This window comes from Neolamprologus multifasciatus, chromosome 15 (assembly GCF_963576455.1).
Source record: "Neolamprologus multifasciatus chromosome 15, fNeoMul1.2, whole genome shotgun sequence".
Taxonomy (NCBI): Eukaryota; Metazoa; Chordata; class Actinopteri; order Cichliformes; family Cichlidae; genus Neolamprologus; species Neolamprologus multifasciatus.
This window is the reverse complement of record NC_140453.1, coordinates 40451007-40465874: the sequence shown is the minus strand read 5'-3', so window position 1 is coordinate 40465874 and position 14868 is coordinate 40451007. Positions and strand designations below refer to the sequence as shown.

General features: G+C 36.8%; 1 protein-coding gene and 1 pseudogene across 2 annotated transcripts; one reads left to right on the top strand and one right to left on the bottom strand.

Moving 5' to 3' along the window:
- Positions 1–2567: 2567 nt before the first annotated feature.
- Positions 2568–4538, bottom strand: LOC146502780 (uncharacterized). The gene is made up of 5 exons (XM_085133601.1): positions 4428–4538; positions 3897–3986; positions 3422–3540; positions 2903–3319; positions 2568–2819 (listed from the first exon to the last, which is right to left on the bottom strand). Exons 1-5 carry the CDS (start codon positions 4450–4452, stop codon positions 2568–2570), a joined length of 903 nt encoding a protein of 300 aa, XP_084989727.1. The 5' UTR covers positions 4453–4538.
- On the top strand, positions 4517–13452 carry LOC146502779 (uncharacterized; annotated as a pseudogene). The gene is made up of 4 exons (XR_014869642.1): positions 4517–4897; positions 5867–5965; positions 6099–7253; positions 13445–13452. The product of XR_014869642.1 is annotated as an uncharacterized LOC146502779 (transcript).
- Positions 13453–14868: the final 1416 nt, after the last annotated feature.

Sequence of the window (14868 nt, the reverse complement as noted above, 5' to 3'; positions counted from 1 at the left end):
TATAAAAATCTAAATCATGCATTACCTGCTAATTGGCTCACCTACTTGACCACTGATAGCCTACTTTCCCAATTTAACTCAGCTTGTTAGGAAATACTTGACTTCCTTGCTCCGTTCACCAACAGGTACCTAAAACCAAAAACCCAACGTGGTTGAATAATGATACCAGAAAATACAGACAGGCATGTAGAAAAGCGGAATGAAAGTGGAAAAAGGACCGACTCCAAGTTTTGTTTGAGGCACTTCGAGAATCCTTGTAAGAGCAGCAAAAACAAAGTGTTTTTCTAAGGTTGTGTCTAACAACTATCATAAACCTTGTATTTTATTTGGTATTATAAATTCATTTCTTAATCTTCCCACTAGTGATTCTCATATAGCAGGGAACATAACATGCGAGAATCTAATGAAATTCTTCATTAATAAAATTGTAGACATTAGGTCTCCCATTATCCCTCCCATTTTTGACCCATGTGTTTATACTCCAACTTCAGCCATTTTTGATTACTTCGAGCCAGTGTCCCTTTCATTACTTAATGAAGTACTCAGTAACTTGAAGCCTTCAAATTGTACTTTGGATATCATTCCACCTGGCTTACTGAAAGAAGTTTTTGATTCTGTTGGTATATGTTTGCTTTCCATTGTTAATAGCAGTCTTCAGTCTGGGTCCGTCCCCTCTGATTTTAAACATGCTGTGGTGGAACCCATCCCTAAAAAGCAGAATCTGGACGCAACAGTCGTATCAAATTACAGACAATCTCTAAATTGCCTTTTTTGTCAAAAGTTCTGGAGAAAATTGTCCTTCTACAGCTCCAGACCTTTTTAGATCAACATGACATTGGCGAAGTATTCCAGTCTGGTTTAAAAATGCACCACAGCACTGAAACTGCTTTTTTAAAAAAAAAGTTTTTAATGACCTTTTAACTTTTAACCTCAACTTCTGTAATAGCTTCTATTGTGGTATTACCTCTACATTATGGTAAATGGACTGGTTCTTATATAGCGCTTTTCTACTCTGTCCGAGCACTCAAAGCGCTTTATACAGCTAATTCATTCACCCAATCACTTCTAAGCTTAAGTATCTAACATTCATACACATTCACACTCCAATGGATGCATCGGAGAGCAACATGGGGTTAGTATCTTGCCCAAGGATATTTGGCATGCAGACTGGAGCAGCCTGGGATTGAACCACTGACCTTCTGGTTAGAGGCTGATCCGCTCTGCCACCTGAGCTACAGCCACCAACTGCAGCTAGTCCAAATGGCTGCAGCACGGCTGCTAACTGGCACGTGCAAGTGGGATCTCATGTCTTCCATACTTGCATAATTACATTGGCTGCCAGTCAGCTTTCGAATTGATTTTAAGATTTTAACACTTGTTTTTAGTGTTAAATGGAACTTTAGTGTTAAACACCTGGACTTGTTGTCCAGGTGTTACATGGACTAGCTCCTATATATATCTTGCTGATCTCCTAACCTGGTATTCTCCCCCAAGATCGTTGAGGTCTGCGGACCAAATGCTTTTGGTTGTCCTAAGGTCCAGATTACAACACAGAGGAGACCGGGCATTTGTTGTGACTGCACCTAAATTATGGAACACGTTGCCCCTGCATATCAGGACCTCCCCAACACTGGATACTTTTAAAACCTGTCTAACAGCCAACTTTTATTCTCTGGCCTTTAAATCAATATGAGTCTTTTACTATTGTTCTTTCCATCATTCTATTTTCTCTTAATCTATATTTTATATTTTGTGTCCTTTTCTTATAATGATCATGGATTTATGTTAATTGTTAGTTTGAACAGAATAAAATATTAAAACGAAAGTTTAAGATGCCCGTGAATAAAACTGTGGTGAAAATAAGGTAAAGGTTGTTTACTGTGTATATCGTTCACATCAGTGTGAACAGTGATTATGAGCTGATGGATAAAAATCTTTTAGGTAATTTGATCTATGACAGAAACACTGTGATAAGGCATGATAGATGTGACCAGCATGAGGATTTACATGTGTAAATAATCAGCACTGAGTAACACCCATTACAACACAAAGTGTTAAAATACTTACTATAGCTAACTGGCAAACTGGAATGAGGGATCTATCATATGTTGATTTTACACACCAACTTGAGTTAATGCCAAACCACTATGATTTATGGAATAAACACTTAGAATGGGGTTCATTGCTGCAGCCATATTTTGGAAAGAGCTGTAAGAGGAACCACAGTCAGACTAAGAGGTAGATAAGGGTGATGATAGACTTACCAACAACATCATCTGGAGGTGCAGTTGAAGGACCTATATCAGCCCTGGGTGCAGAGCATGAGGCTGACTTGGATAATAGTGGTAAAGCCAGTGTAGTATTGTTTGACGTAGTTGGTACAGTGGAGGGTAGCGGCAATTGGGATTCTTTCTCTGAGGAAAAAACAGAAGATGAACAGAATGTAATAACAGGGAATAGCTAGAAAGTTAAGGAAAATACTCAACACTGTATAAATCTTGTGATGCACTCTGAACAGAAAACTGAGGGCAGGTGGTCTCTTTGAAGTTTTAGATGTCCAAAAGTCATTAGTACAGCAGACCAAAGTACACAGCTGCATTTGAGTTATCCTCGCTGAGGTCATCATTGCTCTCAAGAAGTATGGTATAGTCACTTGAACCACTTGCTTCACCACTTAGGTCACCTTCAGTCCCATTGTCTGTGTCATCTGAGCTGAAAAGAGTCTTCCTGGGCCTGCCTCGTTGCGGCATGGAGCCCTGCCTCTTCCTTGGAGACTTCATATTTTGGAGTCGTTTGTACAGTTTGGTGTAGATGGTCAGCTGTGGTAAAATAATATATATTTGTACATCCTTTTATTATCTCACTCAATTTTAGATATTGTAGTGGGTAGAGAATGACTTACGTATGGCATGTGTGTGTCAGCATCACGTAACATGGGGTAATAGTCGACAATCTTCTGTGACATTGCTCTCATTTCGAGTTTGGAGGGGTATGTTACTTCTTTCCCCATGGGACTAGCACGGAGGATTGCAACCATGCTGGTGACTGTGTTCCTTACAAGTCTGCAACAGAGCTCCTTCGACATCTTACAGTCCTTTTCCTTTCCACTGTGGAGCAATGCAAAGTACTGACTGCGCACCATGTCCAACTCTGAATCTGTATACACCACATACTCTGGTGGGTCTGGCATTTTCATTTTTTTGTCAGCAGTGTAGGAAATGGGAGTGGAAGTTTGAGGCTGACATTGTGACACATCAAAGCCTAAGGGGTTACTCTCGCTTCGATGGAAAGTGTTGGCATCTTGGTCAGTACTCTTAAACTATAACAGTTGTGGGATATAAACAAAAATACACAATTAGGCAAATTAATGCTAGACAATATGGACAGTAATCATCTTCTTAGTGGTATAATGTGTATTTACCTTTTGGCTGATAAAATCCCAAATCTTCTTTCTACGGAAGAAATTTTCATGGCCCGGAAAAAGATCCTTTAGGTCATCCCGGGTAAAGCTTCTCAAAGTTTCCTCATGAATATTCGCAGCTGTAAAAGAGAAAAACAACTTCAAAAGTGATATTTATTTCTCTTTTCCTGGGTGTGGCTTATTACATATTGAGGTCATTTTTTGTCAATAAATGTATTTTAGCAATAAGTAATAATAACAGGATAAAATGTCAAACTTAAAACAGTTTATCAAATATTTGGGAATGCAATAAAACTATTTTTGGCTGTCTTCAAGAATGATGTTCCAAGTCTATTTTGGCAAAGACAGCTCAAGGCTATAATGTGGATAAAGTTCAGAGTAGAGTACAATCCTAGCTCCAAGTTTCAGAAATGATGCTAACAGATGCTAAGGCTGCTTAGCTAACGTACCAAAATAACTGAAAAATAAGACTTACCCTGCAACACAGACAGTATGGCATCGTCAAACTTGTCCATGCCGTGACAGCAGTTCTCTAGTTCGGTTCCAAAGCCTCCACTCACAGTACCTGGAAATATCCTACGGCTTAAATAAGATAATTTAGCTAAAGTTAACACATTAGCTAGATTGCTAACTAGCAGCCCTCACAAAACACGACTTTATCTTAATAACACCGTTGTACCATAGTATTTTTCAAATCAACTTAATGTTACCAACGTTAAATTACTGTTCGCTTTGTTTAGATAAATAATTTTGATCTTCGTAACGGTCCTGATGGTTAACAAAGCAGGGGAAAAGATTTTGTCCCGCGTGAAAGTAACGTCACGACAGGAACTGAGAATGCGCATGCAGAAAATTATTTATATTTAATTTTTTTTAAGTAAAAAAAAGAAAAGAAAAATATAAATTCAGTCTTAAACACTTATTGCCTAAAAATAAATATAACTGATGTAATTTAAACCTGAAAAATTGGATAATTAAGGATACATATATTTTTAAAATTGCCTACCTTTCCCATGGTCCCACACTCTCATCTGTGGCCTTCAGTGGAGAGCGGTAAAGTAAAGCTGCATTGCTACAGCGCGAAAACAGTTCACCATGGCGCTCTGGAGATGTATGATCTGTTTTATCTTTGTTTCTTTAACTCTGAAGGTGCTCCTTAGCCACATAAATGCAGCTCATGGTCGAAGGCAGGATTTTTGGGTTTACTGTGGAATAGATGGCTGTGAACAAGATTTCAGAGTTTTTAACTCATTCTTTCGCCACATTAAACGGACGCACCCTCTGTATTTGACGAATGGAAGCCCACCAAGAGGATGGAGGATCCCCCCAACATCCCACTCTTTAGGATCGGAAAATTTTGGTGTTTCAGTGTTTGCCAACTGTAGTACTGCAACAACAACCAGCACCGTGGAAATATCAACTGGTGGATCTTTGCCTGAAGTGCAGGAGCCTCAGGTTGTTGACAGCCCGATCGCGGTAAGTGTTAAATTAAATAAAATGTAGTGTGGCTTCTGATGACAAATTTAGCCATGTCTAACTCCTCGTATTTGGTCCTATATTACTTTTAATCCTTTTCTCCATTTCTAATCAAGAGAAATTTAACGAGATCTCGCGATATTATACCGCTAGATATTGTTCTTCAAACTGTTACAAGCGATTTCCACTATGGTTGGATTTTAAATCACCAGGATTAAATTAAAAATAAATAAACAGAATAGCAGTTCAGTGTAAATAGTAAAGGTTATGCTGCAGCCGGAGCAGGCACACACTCTGCGGCTGGCATGTCTCCTGGTGAAGTTTGCATCAAAGACACTTAGCGCGTTTAAATCGTTCAATGTGGCAGCAATTTGGGTATCTCGTACGAATTATAAGTGGTAAATACAGTTTCAGGTAAGACACAGAGTATTTGGAAGCACTGTAAAAAAAATCTGTTGGCCAGAAATACTGCCAAAACATGTAAAAGAATTATTTTCTTGAAAATTAAATAAATTAATAAATGCATACAATAAAATATATCCATATACTAATACTAACATAAGTTCTAAGTGCAAATCTAAATTACGTGATTTAAAAATACATAAATAATTTAATAAATACAACAAACATGTAAAGAAACTAATATCGAAGTGCGAACAAAAATTCATTATTTAAAAAGATAAAATCTCATTCTCATGAATCCAATCCCTAGCCTCCTCAAAAAAATGGACAACCCCTTTTTTATTGTTTCTTTGTCTTTGATTTCTTTTCCATTTCTTTTTTCTTTATTCCAAAGAATGGATATTATATTATCTTATATTATATTGAATATTCACTGCAACACTAATCACTGTCATGCACTTTGTTTTTTAATGGACCAATCATTAGGTGTAACTGATTATACCTGTTATGTAAGAATTTCTATAATTGGCCAGGAGTTTGGAGTAACTTTGTTTTTCTGCTCTAAAGGAAGAAGCTGTTGCTACAACATCCTTTACCAGACAAGATATTACCAGATCTGCTGCAGCTTTTGCTATCAGTGTTCAAGAACAGTGCCACTTATCACAGGTATGTTATAGTCTTAATGGATCAATACATTACATAAGGCAATCAATGTCTTACTTGTTCATAATGGAATTTCAGAATTCTTTTTTATATATAAATGCAGAATAAGTTACTTTTGTTTCAAATGTTTTCACAGAGAACGGTCAAACATATCATCTCAGGAGTGCAACAGTATCAGGCTGTTCTTTTGGATACGCTCAAGGAAAGAATGAAGACAGTGTTTGAAGATCATGCCGAGGGAACCACTCAGCTTCAAGATGAGGCTTTGGCTACATTTGATAAATTCATGGATCCTTTCTCCACCATTGCATATGGACAGAGTAGAGCCATAGGGGAAATGTTCTGTCCAGTCAACGCAGAGGAAGTAGTAGTATCCCAGAAGATATGTTGGGTAAAGCAAGGTCTTTCAAGGGTCATGTCCATAAGGAACAAAAGTTTTTACTAAAAGACTTAAAAGTCTAAAGCAGTTAATGACTAATGAGAGAATCTTTACCATGTTGAACACTGCACCACAAAGAAGCAGAGAGGGATTCTTCTATGATTTTAGAGACGGGTCCCTCTTTACATCTCACCCCTTGTTTTCTCAGAGGCCAAATGCATTGCAATTAATACTGTACACAGATGAAATTGAAATATGTAACCCCTTAGGGTCCCATGCTTCTGCAAACAAATTGGTCATGTTTTATTATACTTTAGGAAATACTGATCCAAAATTTAGGTCAAAGTTAGCTGCAATACGACTTCTTGCTATTGCTAAAGCAAATGACATTTCTCAGTGGGGTATTGATGTTGTACTGAAAAGAATACTTCAAGATCTATCACTGCTTTACAATGGTGTAAGGATTGAAATGTCAAATGGTGAAATTGAATTGTTTGGTGCTGTTATAGCCATTTGCGGAGACACGCTAGCCCAGCATGAGATTGCTGGCTTTAAAGAAGGGATTGGTTTTGCTTATAGCAAATGTAGACACTGTGAATGCAACTTTGATGATATGCAAAGTGTTTTTGAGGAGAAGAAGTTTGTTCAAAGAACTCTGGAGAAACATATCAGGCAGTGTTTTGAAATAGATAAAGCAAGCAGATTTATTGAAAGCGTCCCTCAAAACTACTTATGGAATTAATAGAAGAAGCAGACTAGTTGATGTTCCTGCATTTGACCTGATCAAACAAACTCCACAGGACATAATGCATGTTATTTTTGAAGGTGTTGCATCAATGGAAGTTAAATTTGTATTAAAACACCCAATTCTCTCAGGACAATTGATATGCAAAGTGTTTTTGAGGAGAAGAAGTTTGTTCAAGTTTAATTCAGACATTCAAAATTTTCCTTACTCACCTCTTGAAATACGGGATAAACCATGTCCTATTAGCTTTGGCACTTTAGCGGCTAATGACAACAAATTGAAACAGTCTTGTGGACAGATGCTAATTCTTTTAAAAATATTACTTTTTCTTTTGTATGGTGTGGAGAGTGAGTATGTTGTATTTATTAGAAAGTTAATTATGATAGTTCTAATAGTTCTTGCTCCCATTATTTCTTTACAAACTGTATTGCAACTGAGAAGTATGATTGAAGAACACCTGTATCAGTTTAAGCAACTTTTTCCCGAAGCCAATATAATACCTAAGCAACATTATATGTTGCATCTTCCCAGTCAAATCTTATCCCTTGGACCTTTTAATAAGGAGTATGTGCATGCGCTTTGAGGCAAAGCACTCCTATTTTAAACAGTGGGCTTCTAAGTTAAATTTTAAAAATGTTTGTAAATCCCTAGCAAACCACAATCAATTTCTTGAGTGTTGTCAAAATGAAATAGGCACTGAACATCCTATTTTTGCGAAAGAAAAGGAATCCGGGCCAGTATCAGCTGTTAAAAATAATGAATATGTTAGGAAAAAAATTAAAGAATTTTTTGGAATAGATGTCATGCAGTCTGTTGTCTCAGTGAAATGGTATGTTCTAAATGGCAATAAATACATTACTGGGAAGTCCATGATTATTGCAGATGTGGATGGCACTTTCCCTGTGTTTGGACTGATAAAGGATATCTTTTTGATTGACTCATCTTTTATTGCTTTTGAGTACCAACGCTATGAAACTTTGAATTTAAATGAAGACTTATTGGCATATGAAGTAACTGTGCCCATTGTTGCTCAAGCTACAGAATTAGCCCATGAGCTCATTGATTATACTTCATACTTTTCTATTAGTTTTAGGGACAGTGTGTTTGTGCCAATAAAATACAGTCTTTCTGATATTATTTCCCATAGAAATCACCCTTAAGATTAGGGTTACACCAAGTATTGGCTTAGTGTAGTTTGTGATGATATCAGTTGACAGTCATTAAATGTTCCCTAAACCAATGTCAATGTTGTACCACATAATGCTGGCATGCTGGGACAAACAGCTGTCTTTGAAATGTGATTTGTATCATAAATTGTGGTTAAGTTTTTTGCCTTATATGTACAACTTTGAAGTCAGACATGATTTTGAATAAATCATATTTTCAGCAGGTGCCTTGTGTGAATTTCCTAAAACAAGCAAATTGAGTTTGTCACTCTATCTTGAAACAAGTGATATTTTGAGAGACATCTGGTGAGAGACCTAATGTAGGCTATTTTAAGAGTTATTCTTCCCATTTCTGGATTTCTGTACTAATATAGACACAATTATATGGTTATTCTCGATTTAAGTTTATTATCTAAAATCCAGACTTAGAAACAAGTAAATCTTTTTTAAAACAAGGGAAATAATCTGGCCTGTCTAAAAATAGGATTTTAAATCATGGCAGGCACCAGATAATTTGCAGTGTAACACATATGGAAAAGATATATATAAATCTTATAAAGTTTGTATCTGTCTTGTGTTAAACTTGTATGAAAAGCATACAAGAGTGAAAACAGATATAAGATCCCTTGAAAAATTATATAAATGAAATTTGTATGTTTTGGATACTTACTAAAACAATATATGAAAGTAATGAGAAAGTGGCCACTTTCATGAGTTTTTACTATTTCTTTTCCATATGGGTTACTCATGGATGCAAATGTGAGTGTGAATGGTTGCCTATTTCTCCGTGATAGACTGGTGACCCGTCCAGGATGTACTTATGACTGCCAATAGCAGCTGGGGTAGGCTTCTTGTGCTCCTAAATTGGATACATGGAAGAAAATGGATGGCTGGATGGATGTTGCCATGTGCTTGCTCACAGGGGATTGTGTGATTGGTTTCTATTATTGTAGGATCTTTAGCTTACAATATAAAGCACCTTGAGGCGACTGTTGTTGTGAATTGGTGCTATATAAATAAAACTGAATTGAATTGAACAATAACCTAGAGGAGGTCTGAAGACATACAACTCTACCTCTGAAGACATACTGCATGCTGAATCTGTTACAACAGCATGGCCAGTCTGCAGTAGTGATGGGTCGTTCGCGAACGAAATGGCTCTTAGAGCCGGGTCTTTGACGTGAACGACGCGAGCCGGCTCCATATCGCGAGCCGTCACGTGGTTTGTTTTTTTTTCTTTCTCTCAGCCTCTCTCTCGCACTTTTTTCCCGCTTCACTCTGCACCCGAGCCTTGTGCTTTACGCTGGGCAGAGGGGGGAGGGGCGGTAGTTACACTCAGTAGCACAGGAACAGAGCCGGAGGGAGAGAGAGAGAAAGAGAGCCAGGGACAACAACATCACATTAGAAAGGTATAGTAATCATCCACAACTATTTTTGGTTGCAGATGATAAAGGATTCAGAAAGTTTATTCATGTGGGCCCATATGACAGAGAATATGCATCTTCTTTTTGTTTTCATATTTTAATTTATATTTAATTGTGTTGTGGTTTGCAGTGTTTTGTGTTATTTCACTTTAAATTTGTAAAAGGAAAAAGCTGAAAATTTAAATAGTTAAAATTTGAAATGTGAATAGTTGATTTTTGTATTATATGATTTATTTATTACATTTTATGTGGAGTGAATAAATAAAAGTATATTTACGGTGGCCCCTAGAGACAAAGCACATACAAACTTCAAATCACGTACAAACTCCAAAACACGTACAAACTCCGAAGCACGTAAAAACTCCGAAGCACGTAAAAACTCAAAACATGTACAAAAGACAACAGAAGTGCTCCAGGATGCTGGGCGCAGTGTTGAGTTTTTGTTACCTAGTGGCTACACAAGCCAGCAAGTACCAACGACCGGATTTGGTGTGTGGTAATAACAGGTAAATGAACTTTTTTATAAAAAATTATTTGAATATATATGAGTGCCTGTGTATAAATACACAAACAATACACACATGCTTTCAGTTGTGTAATTTAAGTGATCTAGTAGCTCTGCTTTGGAAGTTCAGTTCATGCTAGAAATGTGTTTTGGAGTTTGTACGTGTTTTGTCTCTAGGGGCCACCGCATATATTTATATATAAACATATATAAATAAAACTACTTTTTTTTTACGTTAGTAATTCCTTTTGTGCATAATTTTATATTATTGTTAATAATAAATTAATTAAAGCAACAAAACAACCTGAAGAGCCGGTTCGGAGCCGAAAGAGCCGGCTCTATTTAGTGAGCCGAACCGAAAGAGCCGGATCTCTAAAAAGAGCCGGAAATCCCATCACTAGTCTGCAGCAGTTGAACGCACTTACATTTTACATAGCATCTGAAAAAAAAAAACAGGGCAGCATGGTGGTGTGGTGGTTAGTACTATTGCCTCAACGTAAGACGAACCTGGGTTCAAATACATACAATTCTAGGACTGCATGTAGGATTTTATATGTGTATCCCAGTCCTTTAAGAATAGCAATCAAGGTCCCCTTGCTTTAGAATTTTAGACTCATGTGCACATGTACCATTGTTTCACAAAAACACAAAAAACCAATTTAGAGAAGTCCCTGAGTGAGCCCTGTAAAACATTTGCCTGCACAAATATCTCATAATGATCCACAAACCTCACTCTACTTGAGGCAGCAAATGAGAGAAAGCCATTCTAGCAGCGCCATTAATGGCTTCACACTCTCCGAACATATCCACCTGCACTTCATATCATCCAAAAGCCAATTTTAGGAGACATCTTTCATAATTTATGTGAATGTAACAACACCAGGATCCCTCTGTAAACTGTGTCACATTTCCACAGCCTCAGAAAGGCTCTGGCAGATGTAGGGCCAGTCTTTCTAACTGAAGTCAATACATTTAATGTCCACTGACAGTGTTATCAAAAAAAAAAAAAGATTAGGAGAACTATTCAGTTAATTTCTAAATGTGTGGGCTCCTTAGAAGAAAGAAAGGTCAGAAATGTAAAGAACAGATAAAACAGGCTAGTGAAGTGGGGCTTCATTGTAGGCAGGCAAATAAGTAAATGTATTTATCGGCCTTTTCCAGTAGTGTCCCTCCTTCCCCCAGAAACATCTCCCCTTCGTCCTTTCCCTGTGTTTCCTTCCACATCCACGCTTTCTGTACCCAATCAATTATTCAACATGCAGGTTTCACAAGCTCTACCTCCCACTTTGCCAACTGCACGGCTTATTGTATGCTCAGATAAACACAGCTACTGTAGGCTGCAGACACCAGCCAAGCTACAACCTGCACCTCCACTCACAGACCTGCAGGACTATTGCCAAGGGTGTATACTGTCTGCAAAACCAGTATTTATTCCCAGCATCTCTGTTTGATCTGGAAACTTTAAAAACAGTTTCTCCCGGGACCAATAAAGGCTGGCTCCAAATTCCCATAGAGCCCCATGTTAATATACTTTTTCATTTTTAATATTGTACAGTTGAGTATAACTGTACAATATTAAAAATGAAAAAATATTACTGCTGAGAAGTAATGAAGTATAAATATTTAGTATAAATACCATACTTCCACAATAAAACTAAAATAAAAATGTCAGATATCTGCACTTTACTTTTGTATTTATTTTTCTGACAATTTTCCATATTTACTCAGGTGTGCTTTAAGCACACAGGTGTGTTTTACAGCTTTAAGCTTTAAGACATTTGATCGGATATAGCTGATTTGGAGCTTGAACTTTGAATCTGAAATTAAGGTAAAAATGACACATAAAAGACGACTCTGCTCTTGTTTTCATCTGTAGTCTCTTCATTCCTATTGCATACGAAGAGATGAAAGTGGAAAAAACAGATATTTTATGGATCATGTATAGCACGATCTGGAATGATCTGGAATAATGCTTTTGAGACAGATTACTTGTGTTTTTTTAACAGCTCAGCAAATCCCAGCAAACACAAAATGTTTCTGGTGCAGTTGCTATTTTTTCCAATGTGAGATGCAGAAAGATCTAAGACAGATAGGAGAGGACAAAGAGAGATTCGTTTTAGTGGTGAGGACTGCTCGCTGACAGTTTTTCATTTGGTTCCACCTTTTCTAGCTTTATACTATTATAGGGTTTGGAAATCAGTCGTCATAGCTTATGTAGCATCTTCTCACAAAAGAGCAGCATCCCAGCTCAGCAGAAGGACGGAGATCACAGTAGAAATTATTATTATTATTAGAATCAGAAATCAAGTTAAGATAAAGTTTGTATTTGCTTTTATCAATATTATTTTATCAACATTAATATGACCCAAAGTTCAATTACCATGCAGTTTCAGAGGCTCTACTAAGTTGAATCAGTAGCCTACTTGAAATGTGCAATTCACTTGTATTTTAATTTAAATTTTTATTCCTATTTATTCTATTTATCCCCTTTGTATATTTTATCTATATATGTCTTTGTATTTATATATGTGTATATATATATATATATAATATTCTGTAACTCTGTAACTTCTGTCGGTGCTGTGCTTTTGGAAACCGAATTTCCCAGAGGAACCCACCCGAGGGATTAATAAAGTTTTATCTTATCTTATCTTATCTTACTTCAGCTTTTACCAGAATACTTCTTAAAACTATGTGTACTTCTGCTTAAATGACCAGTGTATGTACTTTTGTCACCACTGGTGATTGACCGTCTGTCTATATGCACGTATTAAAAAGGTTGCTTTGTTTTGGTTTGTTAAGTGAGCTTGCTGGTGCTAACTTATAATTTAGCTCTTCCGAATATAGCTCCAAAATCCAACATAGCTGTATTGTTGAGGTTTCAAAATGCAAAACCTACGCCCACCAACGGGTGCTGTTACTGTGGTCTGTCCAACTTTATCTGTTTTCACATTGTATTGAATGCAGAGTGTCAATGAAAAGTATGTTTTACTGTAGGATTAACAAGATTAACAAGTAAACAAGTCAATGTGCATTGCTCAAAGGTACAGATTAGTTAATAGTTACAGATTCATGAGCCTTCATTTGTCATTGCTGCTTTTAAACACCAAAGCTCAGCACGAGACTTCATAACTTAGATGGAACACTTTATCCAGAAGCATCAAACAAAATTCTAAAACAAATTGCTAAAGAAGCATGCACAGTATTTCTTCTAACACATAGAGTTTGCTTCGCTTGTGATCACTGTGATCTCTATGCCTCAGCCGAGTAATAGCAGGAAGTACTGAAAAATCTCATTTTTAAATAAATAATTAAATCTATGGACAGTATTCCTCTACTTGGACAGTAAGGCACACCTCAACCAAAACACACATATGTATATATAAACATCACATAAAGGGAAAAAAAATCCCCTCGGAAAAGCCATTACTGCAGTTTTCTACCAAACAAAATAAAACTGCAGTAATGGCTTTTCTGAGGGGATTTTTTTCCCTTTCTTTGATTTATTTTTTTGGTAACTCTGCATATAATGAGAAAAATAATTATTTGCGGAATTTACTACTAAATTTCTAACTTTGTTTACAAAGAAATGAAGTCTTGAATTTTTATGGTAATTCAATTTTAACGGTGAGAGAATTTCAGCCAAAATTCCAGAAAAAAACAACATTCCATAAAAGTTATAAACCCTCAAAATATGATTAGAAAACCAAACAAAAAACAAAGCAAAATGGGGGTTTATAAATCCAATTGAGATGCTGAGGGACCTTAAACAGGTCAATCAAGCTTGAAAATCCTCCAATGTGGCTGAATTAAAACAATTCTGCATAGAAGAGTCGGCCAAAACTCCTCCACAAAGATGTTATAGCAAATATTTGATTTCAGCTCTTGGGTGGGTCGGTTTTTTCTCTTAATAATGAAATTATCTTTTAAAATATGAATCTTGTATTTATTCCATTTTTATTTGTCTAATTTGTTTGATAATCTGAGACGTTTAAGTGTGACACAGCACTATACATAACCCTGTGCAGAAAGAATCTTTTCTGCTCCCAGTTTTGGATTTTAACCTCCTGCACTGCTGCAAAATATATTTATCAGCCCTCTTGGTTGGAGCTGTCACCTTTACAAAGGCTAATTCCAAAAGGCGGAAATAAAGAGCGCTAAGGCAGATGATCCAGCCCACAATAAGAACACAGTGCTACATGCCACTATCGCTCGCAACCTCCTGTTTGCATCAGCCTGTACTCGGTTCAAATGTGGGGAGGTAAAAATAGCAGCAGAAAGATAAAAGAAGACCGAATGTGTGTAAAAATGGAATACAAGAGACTTGCCTCCAATCCCAGAAATAGAAGCCAAGTCGAAATAATAGTGATCACAGGCTCCTTCTGCCTTTTCAACAGTCTCCTGTGGCTTCGGCTGAACATTTCAAAAGCAGTAGCAATACTTTGTCAATCACTTTAAGCAGTCACATTACTATGTGCTTTTAATGTGTGTGCCTATTGTCTTAGGAAGCTCACAGCTTAAAGAACACTAATGATAATTAGACCATATGACAACTAAAATGAGCGGCTAAAAAGGTTACAGTACATCTCTGTTATAGTGATGATAAAATGGTCCACCAGTATCAAACACACTGTAGAGGAAACAATAAGCTAATTAGTCATTGCAGGCACGATGGCCATGAGTAGTT

Excerpts from the sequence above, each read along its gene's own strand:
- LOC146502780 (XM_085133601.1), bottom strand. The coding sequence starts at position 4,452 with ATGAGAGTGTGGGACCATGGGAAAG. Across the intron at positions 3,320-3,421 it reads GGGATTTTATCAGCCAAAAG|TTTAAGAGTACTGACCAAGA; the intron begins GTAAATACACAT and ends CAACTGTTATAG. Across the intron at positions 2,820-2,902 it reads CTGACACACACATGCCATAC|CTGACCATCTACACCAAACT; the intron begins GTAAGTCATTCT and ends ATTTTACCACAG.